A 21799-nucleotide genomic window follows, 5' to 3' on the forward strand; every position below is an offset into this window, starting at 1 on the left:
CATGCTAAGCCTCCTGTTAGTGTGCCCTCTAGAACACATTAAGGTAACTATTAACCATTTACATTTTGCTGGTGCATTTATTTGGATAGTCATTTTCGTTTACGAATACACATCACTAATAGTTGCAAATGTAAAATACACACATTATGTTTTAAATAGATGATGCTACTACTGTAATATTGAGTCAAATATATTAATGTTTTCTCCCTTGTTTTTAATTTGTAGTTTGTGTACAAGAAAAGGAATTATATGTGCATATGACATCACAGGTATGTATGCAAGTGTTTTAAATACACAATTCAAATACATTCAAATACATCTCCAAGCTGAAAGAATGTTAATCAAAAACAAAATGAGAGGAAGAAACTAATATCATGCACTTAAAGGCACAGTCTATACCCTAGCCATCTTAAAGACTTACCTTAGATTAAGTTTGCGAACGGTAAAAAAGTTATTTTAAAATTCATTTTGTTTCTGGCCACTTTGAAATGGCTGAAAGCTCCGCCCACTAATGACATTACAATCTGGGCTGCATATAGGCTCTCTACTGAATAGCATTGAAAGTCTGTTAAATCCAACTAGTGAGCATTTTGTGATTGGATGCCATATGCAGCCCAGATCATGATGTCATCAGTGGGCTGAGCTTGTCAGTCATTTCAAAGTGGCCAGAAACAATATTCATTTTAAAATAACTTTTTACCATTCCTGCTGCATGATATAGAAAAGGTGCAGGAGGATATTTGCATCTAAATCTAAGGTAAGACCTTAAGATGACCAAGGTGTAGACTGTCCCTTTAAGCCATCCCCTAACTTGGTCAGGATTGCTAAAGTTGTCTTCTAGTTAGCTGATAGAGGAGTCAGTCAACTGAGAAGGACATTAGTTGGCTGTTCTTGTTTATTGGGTATTCCTGGGGTATGAAAGCCAGATAATAAATTAATGAGTAACTAATTTGTGACAGAACTAATACATATATATATTCACTGTGTTTTAATTATAACAATAAAAGTTTATATTAAATGTTAAAAGCGTTTTTGCTCTTGTCCTCCAAAAGTAAATTATCTTTATAGATTAGTGCGGATAAAAGTTCTGAGACAGGATGATAGGAAAGATGATGAGTATAAATCGTTGACAGCATCCACCATCACGACCAATTTTAAATTAAAGTTTCAAAGAGTGCAGGTTTAAAATGTGTTCTAAAAAGTTTTTCTTTTCCAGACCATGCATGGAGTTCTGCAATATAATTCTGAAATCTTTCTTGCTTTTTCTTGCCTTTTTTAAGATAATAAAAGGCAATATGCAGGACAAGTGTGTAGGAAATGACTAGCAAGTCATAAATAAGGTCAGGACAAGAAGGATCCTAACACTCATTAAAGCGATAGTCTAGTCAAAATTAAACGATGATTCAGATAGAGCATGCAATATTAAGTAACTTTCTAATTTAAGAATGTAAGCTTAGGAGCCAGCCCATTTTTGATTTAGCACCTGGCTACATTTGGACACCAATAAGCAAGCACTACCCAGGTGCAGAACCAAAAATTGGCTGGCCCCTAAGTTACCATTTTTTCTTTTTCAAATAAAGATACCAAGTGAACAAATAAACATTCGGCTAGATTACGAGTCTTGCTTTAACCTTAAAAAGCATCGCTGAGAGGTCCCAACACTGCTTTTTATTGCCCGCTGGTATTACGAGTCTGGCAGGTACAGGTGTACCGCTCACTTTTTTCCCGCGACTTGAGCTTACCGCAAATCCCCTTACGTCAATTGCGTATCCTATCTTTTTAATGGGATTTGTCTAACGCTGGTATTACAAGTCTTAGAAAAAGTGAGCGGTACACCCTCTCCTGTCAAGACTGACACCGCATTTAAAAGTCAGTAGTTAAGAGTTTTATGGGCTAACGCCATAACATAAAACTCTTAACTAAAGTGCTTAAAAGTATACTAACACCCATAAACTACCTATTAACCCCTAAACCAAGCCCCCCCCCCCCCCCCACATCGCAAACACTTAAATAAAGTTTTTAAACCCTAATCTGCCGACCGGACATCGCCGCCACTTTAATAAATATATTAACCCCTAAACCGCCGCACTCCCGCCTCGCAAACACTAGTTCAATTTTATTAACCCCCTAATCTGCCGTCCATAACATCGCCGACACCTACCTACATTTATTAACCCCTAATCTGCCGACCCCACTAACACCCATAAACTACCTATTAACCCCTAAACTGAGCCCCCCACATCACAAACACTTAAATAAAGTTTTTAACCCCTAATCTGGCGACTGGACATCGCCACCACTTTAATAAATATATTAACCCCTAAACCGCCGCACTCCCGCCTCGCAAACACTAGTTAAATTTTATTAACCCCTAATCTGCCTACCCCAACGTCGCCACTACTATATTAAATTTATTAACCCCTAAACCTAAGTCTAACCCCCCCTAACTTAAATATAATTTAAATAAAACTAAATAAAATTACTACAATTAAATAAATTATTCCTATTTAAAACTAAATACTAATAAACCATAGGATAGCTACAATATAACTAATAGTTACATTGTAGCTATTTTAGGATTTATATTTATTTTGCAGGCAAGTTTCTATTTATTTTAACTAGGTAGAATAGTTACTAAATAGTTATTAACTATTTATTAACTACCTAGATAAAATAAATACAAAAGTACCTGTAAAATAAATCCTAACCTAAATTACAATTACACCTAACACTACACTATCATTAAAATAATTACCTAAATTACCTACAATTAACTACAATTAAATAAAATAAACAAAAGTACGGAAAGAAAAACAAAACACTAAATTACAGAAAAAAAGAAAAATTATTACAAGAATTTTAAACTAATTGCACCTAATCTAATCCCGCTAATAAAATAAAAAAAAGCCCCCCAAAATAATAAAAATCCCTACCCTACACTAAATTACAAATAGCCCTTAAAAGGGCCTTTTGCGGGGCATTGCCCCAAAGTGATCAGCTCTTTTACCTGTAAAAAAAAATACAATACCCCCAACATTAAAAACCACCACCCACCCACCCACCCAACCCTACTCTAAAACCCACCCAATCCCCCTTTAATAAAACCTAACACTACCCCCTTGAAGATCACCCTACTGTGAGACGTCTTCACCCAGCTGGGCACAAGTGGTCCTCCAGAGGGGCAGAAGTCTTCATCCGATCCGGCAGAAGAGGACCTCCAGAGGGGCAGAAGTCTTCATCCAGGCGGCATCTTCTATCTTCAGCCATCCGGAGCAGAGCGGGTCCATCTTGAAGCCAGTCGACGCGGAGCATCCATCCAGACCGACGACTACACGACGAATGACGGTTCCTTTAAATGACATCATCCAAGATGGCGTCCCTTGAATTCCGATTGGCTGATAGGATTCTATCAGCCAATCGGAATTAAGGTAGGAAAAATCCTATTGGCTGATCCAATCAGCCAATAGGATTGAGCTTGCATTCTATTGGCTGATTGGAACAGCCAATAGAATGCGAGCTCAATCCTATTGGCTGATTGAATCCTATAAGCCAATCGGAATTCAAGGGACGCCATCTTGGATGACGTCATTTAAAGGAACCGTCATTCGTCGTGTAGTCGTCGGTCTGGATGGATGATCCGCGTCGGCTGGCTTCAAGATGGACCCGCTCCGCTCAGGATGGATGAAGATAGAAGATGCCGCCTGGATGAAGACTTCTGCCCCTCTGGAGGACCACTTGTGCCTGGCTGGGTGAAGACGTCTCACGGTAGGGTGATCTTCAAGGGGGTAGTGTTAGGTTTTATTAAGGAGGGATTGGGTGGGTTTTAGAGTAGGGTTGGGTGTGTGGGTGGTGGGTTTTAATATTGGGGGGGTATTGTATTTTTTTTACAGGTAATAGAGCTGATTACTTTAGGGCAATGCCCCGCAAAAGGCCCTTTTAAGGGCTATTTGTAATTTAGTGTAGGGTAGGGATTTTTATTATTTTTGGGGGCTTTTTTATTTTATTAGGGGGATTAGATTAGGTGTAATTAGTTTAAAATTCTTTTAATTATTTTATTTTTTTCTGTAATTTAGTGGGGGTTTTTTGTACTTTAGTTTATTTTATTTAATTGTAGTTAATTATAGGTAATTTATTTTAATTTAAGTAATTAATTTATTGATAGTGTAGTGTTAGGTGTAATTGTAACTTAGGTTAGGGTTTATTTTACAGGTACATTTGTCTTTATTTTAACTAGGTAGTTATTAAATAGTTAATAACTATTTAATAACTATTGTACCTAGTTAAAATAAATACAAAGTTGCCTGTAAAATAAATATAAATCCTAAGCTAGCTACAATGTAACTATTAGTTAGTTACTTATTTTATAGGTAAGTATTTAGTTTTAAATAGGAATAATTTATTTAATTGTACTAATTTTATTTTGTTTTATTTAAATTATATTTAAGTTGGGGGGGTTAGACTTAGGGTTAGACTTAGATTTAGGGATTAATAACTTTATTATAGTGTCAGCGATGTTAGGGGCGGCAGATTAGGGGTTAATAAATGTAGTTAGTTTGCGGCGACATTGGGGCGGCAGATTAGTATTTAATATATATAATGTAGGTGTCAGCGATGTTGGGGGCAGCAGATTAGGGGTTCATAAGTATAATGTAGGTGGCTGCGGTGTCCGGAGCGGCAGATTAGGGGTTAATAATATAATGCAGGTGTCGGCGATGTCGGAGGCGGCAGATTAGGGGTTAATAAATGTAAGATTAGGGGTATTTTGACTCGGGGTTCATGTTAGGGTGTTAGGTGTAGACATAACTTTTATTTCCCCGTAGGAATCAATGGGGCTGCGTTAGAAGCTGAACGCTGCTTTTTAGCAGGTGTTAGGTTTTATTTTAAGCCAAATCAGCCCCATTGATTCCTATGGGGAAATCGTGCATGAGCACGTTTAGCCAGTTTACCGCTACCGTAAGCAGCGCTGGTATTGAGGTGAGATGTGGAGCTAAATTCTGCTCTACGCTCACCTTTTTACGGCTAACGCCGGGGTTAAAAAAAAACGTAATACCAGCATTACTTTAGGTGAGCAGTGAGCTGAAACTATGCGTTAGCAACGCACCCCTGTTACCGCAAAACTTGTAATCTCGGTGATTGTTAATAGAAGTAAATTAGAAAGTTGCTCAAAATTGCCTGCGTTATCTGATTCATGAAAGTTTAATTTTGACTAGACTGTCCCTTTAACAGAATTATATTGAAACCTATAATAAAAAATGAAAGGTACATGTGACTTAAAGGGACAGTTTACTAAAAAAATGTTCTCCCTTTTAATTTGTTCCCAATGATCCACTTTACCTGCTGAAGTGTATTAAATTGTTTACAAGTATTTCCATTACCCTTATATTGGCATTTTAATTAGTTTATTTAGCCTGTGGTATCCCCACCCATCCTGAAAGATTTTGGCCTCAAGGCCAAGCTGTGTTTAAGCAGCTAGTAGAAGAAATTTTACTCCCAGTGGTTATAGAAGATAATGTAATACAATGTTAAATTTTCCTTTGTTCTCTCCAAGTATTGGTGATTGGTTTATGGACAGATATAAGATTAAAAAGCAGGTATATGTACACAATGTGATAAAGTAATGAGATCTGATTATACCTACAAGCTCAACCCATTTTATTAGGTTGTGGCTTTAAAACACAAAATCAGCTAACTCATATACACAAATAAGCCTTAAAAAAGCAAATCTCATACATTTTATACTCCGCAGCTGGTAAAAAAAGTAATTGGAACCACATTAAGGGAAAAACTATTTTATAGTATACTGTCCCTTTAAGTAGCTTGGTGACCCCATAGCATTTGCAAGCACCAGTGAGTACATCTCCTGTAACTTCTATTTTCTATATGTAAATATACTTGCTCATCTGGGGCGAGATTACATATACGGCGCAGGCTTCAGCGCAAGCGTTGAAACCCGCACCACCCGTAATTTAACCTCGCACATCGGGGAAAACTGCCGGTCCCTAAGAAAATAAAAAAAATAAAAAAATCTCCTCTGAAAGTCTAACTGGCCTCCAAAAAAAAAAAAGCCAACACGTAAAACCCATATATCCACCATCAAACCCACATTGCAACTAATAATAAAAGTATAAACCCCCGAAACCGACAACCCCCACACAACGCAAAATGCCTAATTAAACTATAAATCCCTAATCCACCATCAAACCCACATCGCAACTAATAATTAATGTATTAACACCTATATCCGCCAACCCCAACATCGCAAACTACCTAATAAATGTATTAACCCCTAATCCGCCATTAACCCCACATCGCAAAGTCCCTATTAAAACTATTAACCCTTAATCTGCCATTAACCCACATCGCAAAGTCCCTATTAAAACTATTAACCCCTAATCCACCAAAACCCCCATGCAAAGTCCCTATTAAAACTACGCTCCATGGCTCCGCGGTCGCCGGTCCTGCTCTGCTCTCATCTCCGCTCCACTCCGGCTTGGTCTTGGATGAAGAAAAAAGAAGTCCCCGCTTGGAAGAAGACTTCACCGCAGGACTTCAGGAACCAATCGCCGCTTATAAGAAGACTTCACCGCCTGGAACAGGACCTTCTCCGTTGGACTTCAGGAACCGTGAGTACCCCACCTGGGGGTTAGATTTAGTTTTTTTTTTTGTTTTTTTTTTAGATTAGGCTTATGGGCCTTCTTAAAAAAGCTGAATGCCCTTTTAAGGGCAGTAAAAGAGCTGAATCCCCATACAAATGCAATGGGTAGTTTAGGATTTTTTAGTGTTAGGCTTTTTTTTTTTGGGTGGTTTGGTGGGTGGGGTCTTTAACTGTTAGAGGGGGGAACTTAGTATTTTTTTAAGGAAAAGAGCTGTTAAACTTAGGTCAATGCCCTACAAGGGGCCCTTTTAAGGGCTATTGGTAGTTTAGTATTAGATTAGGGGGTGTTTTTATTTTGGGGGGCTTTTTGATTTTAATAGAGATTAGGTTTAATTTTTAAATTTTTGATAATTTGTTTATTATTTTATGTACTATTAGACTTTTTTATTTTTTGTAATTTTAGCTTAATTTACATTTAGTCTTTTTATGTTTAAAGTAATGTTAGTTTTTTTATTTTAATTTTTTGTAATTTCGTATTATTATTTTAGTAAATTGGGTTTAATTTAGGGGGTGTTAGGTTAGGGGGTTTAGTAATTTAATTAGTTATTTGCATTGTGGGTTTTGGCGGATTAGGGATTAATAGTTTAATAGGGAGTTTGCTTTGTGGGTTAATGGCAGATTAGGGATTAATAAATGTTAATAAATCTATTTGGTAGTTTGCAATGTTGGGATTGGCGGATGTAGGGGTTAATACTTTAACTATTAGTTGCGATGTGGGTTTGATGGCGGATATAGGTGTTAGTTTAATTAGGCATATTGCGTTGTGGCTGGGTTGTCGGTTTCGGGGTTAATACTTTTATTATTAGTTGCGATGTGGGTTTGATGGCGGATATAAGGGTTTATATACTTTATTAGTTATTGCGGCGGGGGTTTGCGGTTGACAGGTAGATACAGTGGATATAAAAAGTCTACACACCCCTGTTAAAATGTCAGGTTTCTGTGATGTAAAAAATTAGACAAGGATAAATCATTTCAGAACTTTTTCCACCTTTAATGTGACCTATAAACTACACAACTCAATTGAAAAACAAACTGAAATCTTTAAGGTGGAGGGAAGTAAACAAAACAAAACTAAAATAATGTGGGGATGTAGCTGTGCTCAGAATTAAGCAATCACATTCAAAACCATGTTAAATAAGAGTCATCACACACCTGCCATAATTTAAAGTGCCTCTGATTAACCCTGAATAAAGTTCAGCTGTTCCTGACATTTTCTTAGTCATGTCCAACACAAAAGCCATGGTCCGCAGAGAGCTTCCAAAGCATCAGAGGGATCTCATTGTTAAAAGGTATCAGTCAGGAGAAGGGTACAAAAGAATTTCCAAGGCATTAGATATACCATGGAACACATTTAAGACAGTCATCATCAAGTGGAGAACATATGGCACAACGACTTTACCAAGAACTGGAGGTCCCTCCAAAATTGATAAAAAGACGAGAAGAAAACTGGTCTGGGAGGCTACCAAGAGGCCTACAGAAACATTAAAGGAGCTGCAGGAATATCTGGCAAGTACTGGCTGTGTGGTACATGTGACAACAATCTCCCGTATTCTTCATATGTTTGTGCTTTGGGGTAGACGGCAAGACGGAAGCCTTTTCTTATGAAGAAAAACATCCAAGCCCAGCTAAATTGAGCAAAAACACATCTGAAGTCTCCCAAAAGCATGTGAGAAAAGGTGTTCTGGTCTGATGAAACCAAGGTTGAACTTTTTGGCAATATTTCCAAAATATATGTTTGGCGCAAAAACAACACTGCATATCACCAAAAGAACACCATACCCACAGTGAAGCATGGTGGTGGCAGCATCATGCTTTGGGTCTGTTTTTCTTCAGCTGGAACTGGGACCTTATTCAAGGTAGAGGGAATTATGAACAGTTCCAAATACCAGTCAATATTGGCACAAAACCTTCATGCTTCTGCTAGAAAGCTGAACATGAAGAGGAACTTCATCTTTCAGCATGACAACGACCCAACGCATACATCCATATCAACAAAGAAATGGCTTCACCAGAAAAAGAAGTTTTGGAATGGCCCAGCCAGAGCCCAGACCTGAATCCAATCGAAAATCTGTGGGGTGATCTGAAGAGGGCAGTGCACAGGAGATGCCCTCGCATTCTGACAGATTTAGAGTGTTTTTGCAAAGAAGAGTGGGCAAATCTTGCCAAGTCAAGATATGCCATGCTGATAGACTCATACCCAAAAAGACTGAGTGCAGTAATAAAATCAAAAGTGCTCCAACAAAGTATTAGTTTAACCATATTATTTTATTTTTTTATTTTTATTTCCCTTTACCTAAAAGATTTCAGTTTATTTTTCAATTGAGTTGTACAGTTTATAGGTCACATTAAAAGGTGGACAAAGTTCTGAAATGATTTATCTTTGTCTCATTTTTTACATCACAGAAACCTGCCATTTTAACAGGGGTGTGTAGACTTTTAATATCCACTGTAGATATTGCACATTTGTTAGGTGTTAGTTATTATTTTCAGGCAGTTACGGGAGTTACGGTGCTCACATAATCAGCGCAAGGCTTGCTGCGGCTGCCTTTGTGTGGCGAGGTGAAAATGGAGTAACATTTTTCAATTCTCGCCACGTAAGTCTTGAGCTGAATATGTGATACCGATTTGCAACGCGGTTCTATGTTAGCTTATGGGAGTAAAAATTGCGGCCGACGGGTGAAATATACATGCAGCCATTTATATGCGGCGCTGTATATTGGATACCAACACTGCTTAAAAACTGGCGTCGCCCGCAAAAGCCATATGTAATCTTGCCGCTAAGCTTTAATATAAAAAAAATCATATGAACAATATGATTATATTAATATGAACAATGTTATTGGCTCCCCCAATGTGTTCAGCAAGCTCCCAGTACTGCATTGCTGCTAATTTAACACATTTAGTCTTCAACAAAGGAAACAAAGTGAACAAAGAAAACTTTTTTTAAATCACTTCCTCTATATGAATCTTAAAAGTTTAATGTTGACTATACCATCCCTTCACTGTGTATGGGTGTGAATTGTATCAGTAGCCACAACACAAAACACTGCTGGGTATCACAACATTCTGCATGGGTGAAATGCAACCAACGTTACTTTCAAGGTACTATTTGCTAGATTAAATTAAAGACATTACCAATTGATGTTACATAAGTACAAGAGGATTGTGAAATAATTATTTAAGCATTGAGGGTGTCTCATAACGTGAGGTAGTATTTAAGGGAAGTTTATAATGAAGACATTTGCAGTAAAGATGAATTACAGTGAACAGACACCTGTCATCAGGTATCCCTAACAGGTCAGATTTTCAGGATATCTTAACTGGAGCACAGGTAAAATAAGCAGCTTATTAGTAAACATGGTTATTAACCTGCTCTCAACCCAAGGTAATCCTGAAAGCCTGTCCTGTTAGGGGGGCCTGGGGAAAGGTTTGAAAACCCCTGGGTTAGTGGATTAATGTTAAGGTGTGGTGAGAGTTTAGGACAGCTCATTTATCCATATATCTTTTGGGGAGGTCACTGTTATGTTCATTCACAATATAAATCCATATATAAGGCATAGTTAATATTTGACTAAACAAGTATTACCTCAGTTATGAGACACATTTTTTAACCCCTTAACGACCAACGACGTACAGAGTGCGTCCTACAAAAAAAGGTTGTTAATGACCAAGGACGCTTCCAGCTGCTTTCATGTTATTGCAGTGATACCATCGATTTTGAGACATCCTGCAATAACATTTTTTAGCCATCTGATGCAGAGAGAGCCACTCTGTGTCTCTCTCTGCATCGGACATCGATGGCCATGATCGTTGGTGGGTGGGAGCCAATGCAGGGAGGCGGGTGGGTGGCTATCGATGGGAGGAAGTATTAAGAGGGGGTGGGATCACGTGCGCACATTAACCCTACAAGCTCCCTAATTAACCCCTTCACTGCTGGGCATAATACACGTGTGGTGTGCAATGGCCTTCTAATTACCAAAAAGCAACGCCAAAGCCATATAAGTCTGCTATTTCTGAACAAAGGGGATCCCAGAGAAGAATTTACAACCATTTGTGCCATAATTGCACAAGCTGTTTGTAAATAATTTCAGTGAGAAACCTAAAGTTTGTGAAAAAATTTGTGAAAAAGTGAACGTTTTTTTTTTATTTGATCGCATTTGGCAGTGAAATGGTGGCATGAAATATACCAAAATGGGCCTAGATCAATACTTTGGGATGTCTTCTAAAAAAATATATATACATGTCAAGGGATATTCAGGGATAATGTAACTATCGCTAATTTTAAAAAAAAGTGGTTTGGAAATAGCAAATTGCTACTTGTATTTATTGCCCTATAATTTGCAAAAAAAGCAAAGAACATGTAAACATTGGGTATTTCTAAACTAAGGACAAAATTTAGAAACTATTTAGCATGGGTGCTTTTTGGTGGTTGTAGATGTGTAACAGATTTTGGGGTCAAAGTTAGAAAAAGTGTGTTTTTTTTTCCATATTTTCATCATATTTTATAATTTTTTTATAGTAAATTATTAGATATAATGAAAATAATGGTATTTTTAGAAAGTTAATGGCGAGAAAAATGGTATATAATAATATGTGTGGGTACAGTAAATGAGTAAGAGCAAAATTACAGCTAAACATTAACACAGCAGAAATGTAAAAATAGCCGTGATACCAAATGGTCAGAAAATAGAAAAGCGTTGTGGTCCTTAAGGGGTTAATTGTCTGCATTGACTTTTATGTACTTAAAGGGACAGTATACACCAATTTTCATATAACTGCATGTAATAGACACTAATATAAATAATAAGATGCACAGATACTGATATAAAAATCCAGTATAAAACTGTTTAAAAACTTACTTAGAAGCTCTCAGTTTAGCTCTGTTGAAAAGGCACCTGGAAAGCCCACTGCAAGTTGGAAATAAGACACTCCCCCCTCCCCCTTCTTTTGTATATGAAAAGACCCTTTACACGAACCGGAGCAAGCTTGAGTAGGTATCTGACGGAATTCTCCTAAAACTTTGGGGCTTGGTTAGGAGTCTGAATATCAGAGCAATGGTATTTAAAAATAAGCAAAACTATACATAAAAAAAAATAAAAAAAATAAATGTATGGGCTATATAAATAGCTCATCTACAAAACATTTATGCAAAGAAAAAATGAGCACTTGCACAGCAGCTAAACTGAATGGAAAACCCCTTTCAAGAAATAACTATGGGAAAAGGTTCAGTGAGAACAATTTTGACTGCCACAAATAACAGCAGTATCCAATGAGGGCCAATACTTTTGGCTAGATTACAAGTTTTGCGGTATGAGTGAAAAAGAAGCGTTAAGGCTCTTTTTCAGTACCGCTGGTATTACGAGTCTTCCAGGTTTAGGTGCACCACACACTTTTTTGGCCGTAACGTAACGTAACTACCGCAGCTTTCCAAAAGGGATTTCCTTTGAAATACGAGTCTGTCTGGGAGGCAAAAAAGTGAGCAGTACACCCTATACCGTCAAGATCCATACAGTAAACTGAAAGTCAGTAGTTATGAGTTTTGTGCTACAACGCCGTAACATAAAACTCATATCTAAAATGCTAAAAAGTACACTAACACCCATAAACTACCTATTAACCCCTAAACCAAGGCCCTCCCACATAGCAAACACTAAAATAAAATTATTAACCGCTAATCTGCCGCTCCCGACATCGCCGCCACTATAATAAATATATTAACCCCTAAACTGCCGTGCTCCTGCATCGCAAACACTAGTTAAATATTATTAACCCCTGATCTGCTGTCCCTAACATCTCCGCAACCTTCATTACTGTTATTAACCCCTAATATGCTGCCCCCAAAATCGCCGCCACTATACTAAAGTTATTAACCCCTAAACCTAACCCGAAGTCTAACCCTAACCCTAACACCCCTAACTTCAATGTAATTAAATCTAAATAACACCTACTATTAATAACTAAATAATTCCTAGATAAAACTAAATACTTACCTATAAAATAAACCCTAAGCTAGCTACAATATAACTAATAGTTACATTGTATCTATCTTAGGTTTTATTTTTATTTCACAGGTAAGTTTGTATTTATTTTAACTAGGTAGACTAGTTAGTAAATAGTTAATAACTATTTACTAACTACCTAGTTAAGATGAATACAAATTTACCTGTAAAATAAAACCTAACCTGTCTTAGACTAACACCTAACCTTACATTACAATTAAATAAATTATATTGATTAAATACAATTAACTAAATTACAAACCCCCCCACTAAATTACAAAAACAAACACGAAATTATACAAAATAAAAAAGAAATTATCAAATATTTAAACAAATTACACCTAATCTAATAGCCCTATCAAAATAAAAAGCTCCCCCAAAATAAAAAGCAAAACAAAATAAAAAAAACCTAGCCTAAACTAATCTGCCTATAGCCCTAGGACCTTTTGTGGGGCATTGCACCAAAGAAATCAGCTCTTTTGCCTGTAAAAAAAAATACAAATACCACCACAACAGTAAAACCCACCACCCACACAAACAAACCCCCCAAATAAAAACCTACCTAAAAAACCTAAGCTCCCCATTGCCCTGAAAAGGGTATTTGGATGGGCATTGCCCTTAAAAGGGCATTTAGCTCTTTTTCTGCCCAAACCCTAAGCTAAAAATAAAACCCACCCAATAAACCCTTAAAAAAAACCTAACACTAACCCACAAAGATCCATTTACAGTTTTTGAAGACCCGATATCCATCCTCAACGAAGCGGCAGAAGTCCTCAGCAAAGCTGGCAGAAGACTTCATCCAAGCGGGCCAAAATCTTCATCCAAACCAGCAGAAGTCTTCATCCTGACGGCATCTTCTATCTTCATCCATCCGGTGCGGAGCGGCTCCAACTTCTATCTTCATCCATCCGGTGCGGAGCGGCTCCAACTTCAAGACATCCAGCGCGGAGCATCCTCTTCTTCCGACGGCTCTTCTCGAATGAAGGTTCCTTTAAGTGATGTCATCCAAGATGGCATCCCTTGAATTTCGATTGGCTGATAGAATTCTATCAGCCAATCGGAATTAAAGGTGAAAAAATCCTATTGGCTGATGCAATCAGCCAATAGGATTGAGCTTCAATCCTATTGGCTGATCCAATCAGCCAATAGGATTGAGCTTGCATTTTATTGGCTGATTGGAACAGCCAATAGAATGCAAGCTTAATCCTATTGGCTGATTGCATCAGCCAATAGGATTTTTTCACCTTTAATTCCGATTGGCTGATAGAATTCTATCAGCCAATCGGAATTCAAGGGACGCCATATTGGATGACATCACTTAAAGGAACCTTCATTCGAGAAGAGCCGTCGGATGCTCCACGCCGGATGGATGAAGATAGAAGATGACGTCTGGACGAAGACTTCTGCCGGCTGGGATGAAGACTTCTGCCGGCTTTGCTGAGGACTTCTGCCGCATCATTGAGGATGGATGTTGGGTCTTCAAAAACTGTAAGAGGATCTTGGGGGGTTAGTTTTAAGTTTTTTTAAGGGTTTATTGGGTGGGTTTTATTCTTAGCTTAGGGTTTGGGCAGAAAAAGAGCTAAATGCCCTTTTAAGGGCAATGCTCATCCAAATGCCCTTTTCAGCGCAATGGGGAGCTTAGGTTTTTTTAGATAGGTTTTTGTTTGGGGGTTTTGGTTGTGTGGGTGGTGGGTTTTACTGTTAGGGGGGTGCTTGTTTTTTTTTACAGGTAAAAGAGCAGATTTCTTTGGGGCAATGCCCCGCAAAAGGCCCTATTGGCAGTTTAGTTTGGGCTAGTTTTTTTTTTGGGGGGGGGGGATTTTTATTTTGATAGGGCTATTAGATTAGGTAGTTTAAATATTTGATAATTTATTTTTATTTTGTGTAATTTAGTGTTTGTTTGTTTTTGTAATTTAATTAATTGTATTTAATAAATGTAATTTATTTAATTTTAGTGTAAGGTTAGGTTTTAGTGTAACTCTGGTTAGGTTTTATTTTACAGGTAAATTTGTATTTATTTTAGAATAGTTAATAACTATTTACTAACTATTCTACCTAGTTAAAATAAATACAAACTTACCTGTGAAATAAAAATAAAACATAAGCTAGATACAATATAACTATTAGTTATATTGTAGCTAGCTTAGGGTTTATTTTACATGTAAGTATTTAGTCTTAAATGGGAATTATTTAGGTATTATTAGTAATTTGTATTTAGATTTATTTTAATTATATTAAAGTTAGGGGGTGTTAGGGTTAGACTTAGGGTTAGACTTAGGGTTAGGGGTTAACTTTAGTATAGTGGCGGTGACGTTGGGGGCGGAAGATTAGGGGTTAATAAGTGTAAGTAGGTGGTGGCGATGTCGGAGGGGCAGATTAGGGGTTAATAAGTATAATGTAGGTGATCGCGATGTCGGGGGCGGCAGATTAGGGGTTAATAAGTGTAATGTAGGTAGCAATGACATTGGGGGCAGGAGATTAGGGGTTAATAAGTGTAGGTAGGTGGCGGCGATGTCGGGGGTGGCAGATTAGAGGTTAATAAGTATAATGTAGATGTCGGTGATGTCGGGGGTGGCAGATTAGCGGTGTTTAGACTTGGGGTTTATGTTAGGGTTTTAGGTGTAAACATACATTTTGTTTCCCCATAGGAATCAATGGGGCTGCGTTATGGAGATTTACGCTCCTTTATTGCAGGAGTTAGGCTTTTTTTAGCTGCCTCTCCCCATTGATGTCTATGGGGAAATCGGGCACAAGCATGTAAAATCAGCTCAAAGCAGCGCTTGCATTGGAGTGCAGTATGGAGCTCAATTTTGCTCAACGCTCACTTATTGCCTGCTAACGCTGGGTTTTTGTAAACCTGTAATAGCAGCGCTAAGGGGAGGTGAGCGGTGACTATAACCTGCAAGTTAGCACCGAGCCGCTCAAAACTTGTAATCTAGCCGTATGTGTGTTAGCCTTAGTTGCTTGCCCAAAATGTTTAAAATATTGGAAAAAATAAAAAAAATAGGAAAATTAATTGGAATGTTCTGTTATTTTTATTTTTTTCTATAGCATGTCGATGTGAATATAACAATAAAATATACAACTACATGGATATTATAGAGCAGTCGAATAATGAAGGTGAAGAATGTAAACAAATTAGATGTGATGCAAATGGGACCGTACTCCATGTCAATACTGAGTGCTCAAAATATACAACTCAGAAAACAACAACAAACGAAAATAGGAACTTGTCAGTTCCATTTACAACGGAAACTTTCAAAACTAAACCCAACCCAACACAATTAACTTCCATTACAACAGAAAGATTTTTCACAACTAAACAATTTAGCAGTACCTCATATTCAACTACAACTGCTTCTGAAACAACTGAAACAACTGAAACTACTAGTAAATCAATTACATTGGCAATAACAACTTCAGATAGCCCACCAGAATGCTTACCTCAGTGTTATTGGACAGTGTGGTTTGATGAAAATCATCCATCATCAAGTAATGAAGGAGATAGAGAAGGATTTGAAATAAGTTCTCAAAAAGGGAAAAGAGTTTGCCAAAGTAAAATGCATCTTAAAAATGTTGAGTGCAGAGTTCAGAATCATACAGAGGTTAGACTGGAAAACCTAAATCAAGTTGTTCATTGTGATATATCTTCAGGCTTAAGGTGCATGAACCAAGATAATAGAGATCGCTTTTCAATGTGTTTGAATTATGAAATTAGATTCTTGTGTTGTGATGACTACAGTAACTGTCCTGCAACAACCACAAGAATAACAACTCAAGGTCCATCAGAAACTTCGACCCTTATAACACAGTCTCCGACTCTCAAACTATTTAGCAGTACATCGTATCCAACCACAGAAGTTTCTGAAGCAACACCTGAAGAAACAACTAGTGAACCAACTATATTGCCAATAACAACTTTAATGTCTCCTACAGCCACCACAAGAATTACAACTCAACGTCCTTCAGACACTTCTACCATTTTAACTCAGTCTCCGACTGTCAAAATATATAGCAGTACCTCATCTCCAACAACAACTGCTTCTGAAACAACACCTGAAAAAACTACTGGTGAACCAACTACATTGCCAATAACAACTTTAACGTCTCCTACAGCCACCAAAATAATAACAACTCAAGGTCCTGCAGACACTTCTACCATTTTAACTCAGTCTCCGACTGTCAAAATATATAGCAGTACCTCATATCCAACTACAACTGTTTCAGAAACAACACCTGAAAAAACTACTGGTGAATCAACTACATTGTCAACAACAACTTCAATGTCAGATAGCACACCAGGATGCTTGCCTCGGTGTTACTGGACAGTATGGTTTGATGAGAATCATCCATCATCACGTAATGAAGGGGACAGAGAAAGTTTTGAAATAAGTTCCCAAAAGGGGAAAAAAGTCTGCCAAAGTAAAATGCATCTTAAAAATGTTGAGTGCAGAGCTCAGAATTACCCAGAGGTTGCCATGGAAAACCTAAATCAAGTTGTTCACTGTGATATATTTTCAGGCTTAAGGTGCATGAACCAAAATAATAGAGGTTCCTTTTCAATGTGTTTGAATTATGAAATTAGATTCTTGTGTTGTGATGACTACAGTAACTGTCCTACAACAACCGCAAGAATAACAACTCCAGGTCCTTTGGACAATTCTACCCTTATAACACAGTCTCCGACTCTCAAACTATTTAGCAGTACATCGTATCCAACCACAGAAGTTTCTGAAGCAACACCTGAAGAAACAACTAGTGAACCAACTATATTGCCAATAACAACTTTAATGTCTCCTACAGCCACCACAAGAATTACAACTCAACGTCCTTCAGACACTTCTACCATTTTAACTCAGTCTCCGACTGTCAAAATATATAGCAGTACCTCATCTCCAACAACAACTGCTTCTGAAACAACACCTGAAAAAACTACTGGTGAACCAACTACATTGTCAATAACAACTTTAATGTCTCCTACAGCCACCACAAGAATTACAACTCAAGGTCCTTCAGACACTTCTACCATTTTAACTCAGTCTCCGACTGTCAAAATATATAGCAGTACCTCATATCCAACTACAACTGCTTCTGAAACAACACCTGAAAAAACTACTGGTGAACCAACTACATTGTCAACAACAACTTCAATGTCAGATAGCACACCAGGATGCTTGCCTCATTGTTACTGGACAGTGTGGTTTGATGAGAATCATCCATCATCACGTAATGAAGGGGACAGAGAAAGTTTTGAAATAAGTTCCCAAAAGGGGAAAAAAGTCTGCCAAAGTAAAATGCATCTTAAAAATGTTGAGTGCAGAGCTCAGAATTACCCAGAGGTTGCCATGGAAAACCTAAATCAAGTTGTTCACTGTGATATATTTTCAGGCTTAATGTGCATGAACCAAAATAATAGAGGTCCCTTTTCAATGTGTTTGAATTATGAAATTAGATTCTTGTGTTGTGATGACTACAGTAACTGTCCTACAACAACTACAAGAATAACAACTCCAGGTCCTTTGGACACTTCTACTCTTATAACACAGTCTCCGACTCTCAAACTATTTAGCAGTACATCATATCCAACCACAACGGTTTCTGAAACAACACCTGAAGAAACAACTAGTGAACCAACTACATTGCCAATAACAACTTTAATGTCTCCTACAGCCAAAACAAGAATTACAACTCAAGGTCCTTCAGACACTTCTACCATTTTAACTCAGTCTCCGAATGTCAAAATATATAGCAGTACCTCATCTCCAACTACAACTGCTTCTGAAACAACACCTGAAAAAACTACTACTGAACCAACTACATTGTCAATAACAACTTCAATTTCTCCTACAGCCACCACAATAATAACAACTCAAGGTCCTGCAGACACTTCTACCATTTTAACTCAGTCTCCGACTGTCAAAATATATAGCAGTACCTCATCTCCAACTACAACTGCTTCTGAAACAACACCTGAAAAAACTACTACTGAACCAACTACATTGTCAACAACAACTTCCATGTCAGATAGCACACCAGGATGCTTGCCTCAGTGTTACTGGACAATGTGGTTTGATGAGAATCATCCGTCATCAGGTAATGAAGGGGACAGAGAAAGTTTTGAAATAAGTTCCCAAAAGGGGAAAAAGGTCTGTCAAAGTAAAATGCATCTTAAAAATGTTGAGTGCAGAGCTCAGAATTACCCAGAGGTTGCCATGGAAAACCTAAATCAAGTTGTTCACTGTGATATATTTTCAGGCTTAATGTGCATGAACCAAAATAATAGAGGTCCCTTTTCAATGTGTTTGAATTATGAAATTAGATTCTTGTGTTGTGATGACTACAGTAACTGTCCTACAACAACTACAAGAATAACAACTCCAGGTCCTTTGGACACTTCTACTCTTATAACACAGTCTCCGACTCTCAAACTATTTAGCAGTACATCATATCCAACCACAACGGTTTCTGAAACAACACCTGAAAAAACAACTAGTGAACCAACTACATTGCCAATAACAACTTTAATGTCTCCTACAGCCAAAACAAGAATTACAACTCAAGGTCCTTCAGACACTTCTACCATTTTAACTCAGTCTCCGAATGTCAAAATATATAGCAGTACCTCATCTCCAACTACAACTGCTTCTGAAACAACACCTGAAAAAACTACTGGTGAACCAACTACATTGCCAATAACAACTTCAATGTCTCCTACAGCCACCACAATAATAACAACTCAAGGTCCTGCAGACACTTCTACCATTTTAACTCAGTCTCCGACTGTCAAAATATATAGCAGTACCTCATCTCCAACTACAACTGCTTCTGAAACAACACCTGAAAAAACTACTACTGAACCAACTACATTGTCAACAACAACTTCCATGTCAGATAGCACACCAGGATGCTTGCCTCAGTGTTACTGGACAATGTGGTTTGATGAGAATCATCCGTCATCAGGTAATGAAGGGGACAGAGAAAGTTTTGAAATAAGTTCCCAAAAGGGGAAAAAGGTCTGTCAAAGTAAAATGCATCTTAAAAATGTTGAGTGCAGAGCTCAGAATTACCCAGAGGTTGCCATGGAAAACCTAAATCAAGTTGTTCACTGTGATATATTTTCAGGCTTAAGGTGCATGAACCAAAATAATAGAGGTCCCTTTTCAATGTGTTTGAATTATGAAATTAGATTCTTGTGTTGTGATGACTACAGTAACTGTCCTACAACAACCACAAGAATAACAACTCCAGGTCCTTTGGACACTTCTACCCTTATAACACAGTCTCCGACTCTCAAACTAATTAGCAGTACTTCATATCCAACTACAACAGTTTCTGAAACAACACCTGAAGAAACAACTAGTGAACCAACTACATTGCCAATAACAACTTTAATGTCTCCTACAGCCACCACAAGAATTACAACTCAAGGTCCTTCAGACACTTCTACCATTTTAACTCAGTCTCCGACTGTCAAAATATATAGCAGTACCTCATATCCAACTACAACTGCTTCTGAAACAACACCTAAAAAAGCTACTGGTGAACCAACTATATTGTCAATAACAACTTTAATGTCTCCTACAGCCACCACAATAATAACTCAAGGTCATTCAGACACTTCTACCATTTTAACTCAGTCTCCGACTATCAAAATATATAGCAGTACCTCATATCCAACTACAACTGCTTCTGAAACAACACCTGAAGAAACTACTAGTGAACCAACTACATTGCCAATAACAACTTTAATGTCTAATACTCCATTAGAATTGGTGTCAACCCCTCAGGGTCCTTTGGAAACTTCTAGCATTACAGCACAATCTTCGACTGTCAATCAATATAGCAGTACATCATATCTATCTACAACTGCTCCTGAAACAACACTAACAAAAACTAATAGTGAACCAACTGCATTGCCAATAACACATTTATATTCAACATCAATTAGTACACTGTCTATTTCTGAGGAATCAACTACAAATGTGGACAATGGTAATATAATAACGCCTCAAAGCACCACTTATCGGGTTATTCCTTTAAAACGTTGTACGTGCAACTGGACTGAATGGTTTACTGATAGTAGCTTATTTTCTAACAGTGGTGGGGATCTTGATATATATGATGTTTTTAAAGCAAAGGGGAAAACCATCTGCTTCAATAAAACATCTGCTAAAAATGTTGAATGCACGGTGAAGAATAACATCAATGTTTCCTTCTCACATAGTGAAAAGCACTATCAGTGCAATGTTACAACTGATTTAATATGCAGCAACAATACACAGAACTGTCCTGACATTCTAAAAATACGTTTTCTGTGCTGCCACGATGATGTTTGTGATCCATCAACTTCTACAACTACCTCCAGTTCTCGATCAACAGTCTCTGATTCTTATTCATTTTCAAGCAGATATCCTTTATCAGCTGAAGTTCCAAGTACAACATTTGTAACTGATACTTCTGAATTGGAAACATCCACCACAGGTAAGAATGCTCTTATCATTACAGTAAAGAAAATAATTGTTCATATTCATTTGTTATATTAGTTTATAAAAATACTTACAAGGATGTTATTTCTGTTTTCTTTTTGATAATCTCCAATCAGTTATAAAATCTCCTGTGTTTATGTTGTGTTTCTTTTTGCCTTTCTTCAATTTTCAAGAAAGCTGGTTTACAAAAAAATGCATAGGGCCAGATTATAAGTGGAGAGCTAATTAACGTTTTAGCTTGAGCGTTAATTGCGTTAGATGACGCTTTTAGCGCTCGTCGGGTTGTACTCATTTTATTAATTTAAAGTTAACTGTTTTGGCTCATTTATTAACCAGATGAGCACAAAAAGTTGAATATCATGTGCGGTTTCACGTATTCCCCCTTAGAAGTCAATGGAGAAAAAACAATTGCATATTCTTATTTGCACTTGACTGACATGAAAATATCAATATTTCACATTCTAATGTTCTTCACATGCAAGAATATCTTCTATTTATTCATAAAGAAATATTTATATATATATATATATATATATATATATATATATATATATATATATATATATATATATATATGATGTTTTTTGGTACAATATAAATATCTATACCTATATCTATATATCTACGATATATAAATAGGCTGAAAGAAAGTGCACTCC

General features: G+C 37.3%; 1 protein-coding gene across 1 annotated transcript in view; it reads left to right on the forward strand.

The window, feature by feature from the left end:
- Positions 1–21799, forward strand: part of LOC128636237 (mucin-5AC-like) — a 196490-nt gene that overhangs the window by 171816 nt on the left and 2875 nt on the right. Inside the window, 2 exon segments of the mRNA XM_053689276.1 lie at positions 226–269; positions 15706–21135. Coding sequence (XP_053545251.1) covers positions 226–269; positions 15706–21135 — 5474 coding nt within the window.

The sequence above is a fragment of the Bombina bombina genome, chromosome 7 (assembly GCF_027579735.1).
Source record: "Bombina bombina isolate aBomBom1 chromosome 7, aBomBom1.pri, whole genome shotgun sequence".
Classification (NCBI taxonomy): Eukaryota; Metazoa; Chordata; class Amphibia; order Anura; family Bombinatoridae; genus Bombina; species Bombina bombina.